General features: G+C 43.3%; 1 protein-coding gene across 4 annotated transcripts in view; it reads right to left on the reverse strand.

Moving 5' to 3' along the window:
• Positions 1–417: 417 nt before the first annotated feature.
• LOC109514404 (ETS-related transcription factor Elf-2-like) overlaps positions 418–3,754 on the reverse strand; it is a 31,818-nt gene continuing 28,481 nt past the window's right edge. For all 4 annotated transcript variants that reach the window (XM_019867488.1, XM_019867486.1, XM_019867485.1 and 1 more), the window contains 3 exons: positions 2,090–2,282; positions 1,747–1,977; positions 418–1,481 (listed from right to left, as the gene is read on the reverse strand). In XM_019867488.1, coding sequence (XP_019723047.1) covers positions 968–1,481; positions 1,747–1,977; positions 2,090–2,282 — 938 coding nt within the window. In that variant the 3' untranslated portion in view covers positions 418–967. The remainder of the gene's footprint in view (positions 1,482–1,746; positions 1,978–2,089; positions 2,283–3,754) is intronic.

Raw genomic sequence — 3,754 nt, forward strand, 5'->3', positions numbered from 1 at the left:
CGCTTGTAGTTAACCAATCGCTGGGCCGTATGTATAATCGAGCTGTGATCTGATTAGTTAAAGCTTTCATACACGTCCAATCGCAGGGCTGTTTACAAACGGAAAACGGAGAGACTGTTCGGGAGAGCTCGTGAAAACTCGACGATAAGGTACCTGACCGCCCCTAAAATTTTCTCAACGGATTTAGACGATTCACAAAAATGATCAATTTAAGAAATAAAACGGCGGATTTCCGCGGATCCGCGGAAAATTGCCATGTATGTTAAAAACATTGTTTGAAGGTAATTGTGACAAAGTGTTCGTTTAAACACCATATTCTTTACAAATGGCGCCCACATGCCTCAACCCACCAAGTTTTCTCTCACATTTTGCAGCTGCAATGATAGACAGAATGAAAGACAATTCTTTTTTTTCTCTTTTTTTATAACACATTTTTGTAAAACTGATAGTACAAGAAATAATTGTATACTATACTTCATATGTGGAGCACAAATCTACCTTATTTGGATATTGACATCCTTTGACTCCCTTTTAAATTGCAGTAAAAAAAAAAAAAGCAGTGTATTTAACAGTGCAAAGTAAGGACAAAACTCTTCAGACAAGAACAGGTTGGAAAACAGAGATGAGATCAACCAAACAAACTTAGTCTCAGAGAAGAAAACATACCTGCTGCGTATCAAAATGCTCTGTAGATTTCCATTTACAATTTGTTTTTTTTCGGTGAGTTTACATACTGTTTGACCGCAAATGTTTAATTTGCAATCTAAGGCTGCCCATCTTCTTTGAGCGAGTTTGTTCACAAACAGGTTCCATTCCTCTTTTGTGGGGTTGCAATTTGTCCACGATGAGAGCAGCCAGTCAAATTGCTCTGTTGTGGGTCCAGGAGGTGGGTTTGATATGACTTGCCTTCCTTCTGCAGTATCTACAGTCATTCCCCCCTTGAGCATCCCACCTGAGGTTTGACTTCTCAGGAAGTTGTGCTTTCTTCTGGTGCTACTGGCTGACTGGAGAGGATCGATACCTCAGATTGTGCTGCTTGCGGCTGAGTGACGGAGGACTCCTTGAGCTGGGTAGGACTTTGGACATGTTGCACCGTGAGCTGCGGTTTGGCTAGGATAAGCTGTGGCACTGGTGTGCCTGCTGCTAGATGGACGGTAGGGGTTGTTGCTGGCTTTGGGACAGCCTGCGCTAGATGTGTCGTGACAGGTTTGGCCTGTACGAGCTGAGTCACCTGGGTTGACGGACTTGCGTGCATGAGTGTGGCAAGCTGGTTGGCTGGGATCGTGATGATTGTGATTTTCTCACCTGTTTTGGAACCAGACGGCAGCATGGTGGGCAGGGTCTGGATGACCAATTTTGGGGGCGCACTAGCACTAGCTACTGTAACTGGGGCTCCTGCCGTGGTGGTTAGGATCGCGGAAGAGTTTAATGTCACTTGCCCAAGAGAGTTAGTCATGACCACAGGCATGGCACGAATGGGCCTGTTGGAGAAGGAAAAACAGAATCATGAACACCAGCTCAACCAAAAAATTACTGAACGTGTGGTGTTTTCCGGGAAGCATGCAGCTATTGAGCAGTATTTGACGACTTCAAGATGATCAACATAAAATGTTGAAGTGAACAGTCTCAACAATTATACACTGAATAAATAGACATGTTTATTAGACACTTGCTCGGTGTGGCTTATGACAAACTAAAAAAAGCGGAATGAAAAAAAAATGCAAAAAGTTCACTAAAGTGTAAGACCTGGTGGTGGTGGTGTTGGGGATGATTGTGACATAAGCTTGCTGAGGATGGTAGGCAGCACTGGTGTTGGTGCCCAGCATTTCGGGACCCTGCTGGCTGGACAACACGCCCTCGCTGTCTTCACCTTCATCGTTATCCTCAATGACCCGAATGTTCTTTGGCATGTCTTTGAATTGGTAAGCCAACCTCTGACCCTCCACCTTTGCCAGGATTCCACGCTGGTAGTAATATCTGCATGTGAACACACTGGACTTTTGACATTGTAAAACATGCTTATGTGTTTAGTTGGGATGCTTAATTTGAAACAAATGATTGAAGTTTTAGTTTGTGCAGAATGGCTGACCTGAGGGCTCGGCCCATTGTTTCATAGTTCATATCGGGTTTATTCTTGTGTTTTCCCCAAAGTTTGGACACGGCCTTGGAGTCGACCAATTTGAAGATGCCCTTTTCCCTCTGCATCCACTTAATGTAGCGAGGACACGTGTTTTTGTCCTGCAATAGTTCCAGCAAAAACTCCCACAGGTAGGTGGTGTTCCCTGAGAGGAAAAACACATGATGTAAAATTATCTTTGAGCTTACCAAAAAAAAAAAAAAAAAAAAACCAAATATCTAACCCAGGAAATGGGACTTAACCTGACAATTGAATTGTTACAGCGGTGTCAAATGTAGAACTACCAAACTACAGAACTTCACTTCCATCACAATTTGCCCAAATTTCCGTATTTTTTTCACGTTTTGTCAAGAACATTTCTACATGACGCTATTGGAGCATACTATGTACAGTAATGCTATTTTTAAAAATAAAGAAATAAATATACATATTTTTGTCAACTGAAAATGACATCTCAGTTGCTCAGGGGTCAGGTAACGACCAATCACGACTCAACCGTTTTCTGGAGTTGATCCATGATTGGGTGTGACCTGAGCCCTGAGCATTTATGATGTCATTTTCAACCAACGACAACTGGCAAAATGGCTGCTCCTGAGATGGACAAAACACAATATTCATCAGAATGCCATGTTTAGACGATTGGAGGCGCATAGAACATATTGAAGAAAGAAAATTTTGGGACGAATAAAGGTGATCTTATCTTGTAGCTCATCAAAATATTTATTATATTTACACACATTGAACTTTATAGGCACGTCCTCTCAAGTTGTTCTCGAAACTCTTTTCTTTGGTGTGTCACATTCATTTACATGGACTTAGAGAAACAATGACAATCTTTGGGTTAGGCTGGAGAGTTGGACAATTGTCTCTCTCACACGTAGATTTTAGCAGCCCCATAGAAATACCAAAATACTTGTGCCAAAGCGAACTACAAGTCTTGGTTTTCCGCAAGTTCTCTAACAAACATTAATCGGCATGATTATTCCAGGAAAAGGCCACCAGGCTCCATCCCACATGTAAAAGCAATGCCACACGTTCTGCCATGTTCTAGACAGGAAGAGTTTCAAGTTAAACATTTTCACATGCCTGCCACTGTGGGAAGATGAGACTCTCCTTGTACATTGTTTTGATTTTTAGTGTGATCACTTAAATAATAAATGGTAAGGCGGAGAAAAAAAAGTAGTGTGTTTCTGGTAACCCGACCGACCGAGAATTTCTACGTCGAAAAAAAACTTTACGGTCAGCATTTTTTTCAAACAACCCTCTACATTTTTGTGTAGAGGGTTTATATCGGTGCAAACTCTCGCGATATTCACGTTGAGCGCGTGGGTCGTTTGCCGTAGTCTGTCAACAACATTGAATCATGGCGGCGGCCGCGATCTCCGACGACAGTTTAAACCGCGTTTTCTTGGTTACAGACGCATGCTCGCACCGTAATGTTAAGAAAATAGCATACATTGATGTATCGAAAAAAATTCAGCGAACTAAAATTCAGGCGCCCGTCGGCGTTCCCCGACCGCCCACCCCGCCGACCCGCGCGTCCGCGCGCTCGTCGACGCACCGTCCGCCTAGTCTACGCAACTCTAGTCCAGGCCGGGCCGCGGCGGGCATCAGGGG

This window comes from Hippocampus comes, unplaced genomic scaffold (assembly GCF_001891065.2).
Source record: "Hippocampus comes isolate QL1 unplaced genomic scaffold, H_comes_QL1_v1.1 scaffold2, whole genome shotgun sequence".
Lineage (NCBI taxonomy): Eukaryota > Metazoa > Chordata > Actinopteri > Syngnathiformes > Syngnathidae > Hippocampus > Hippocampus comes.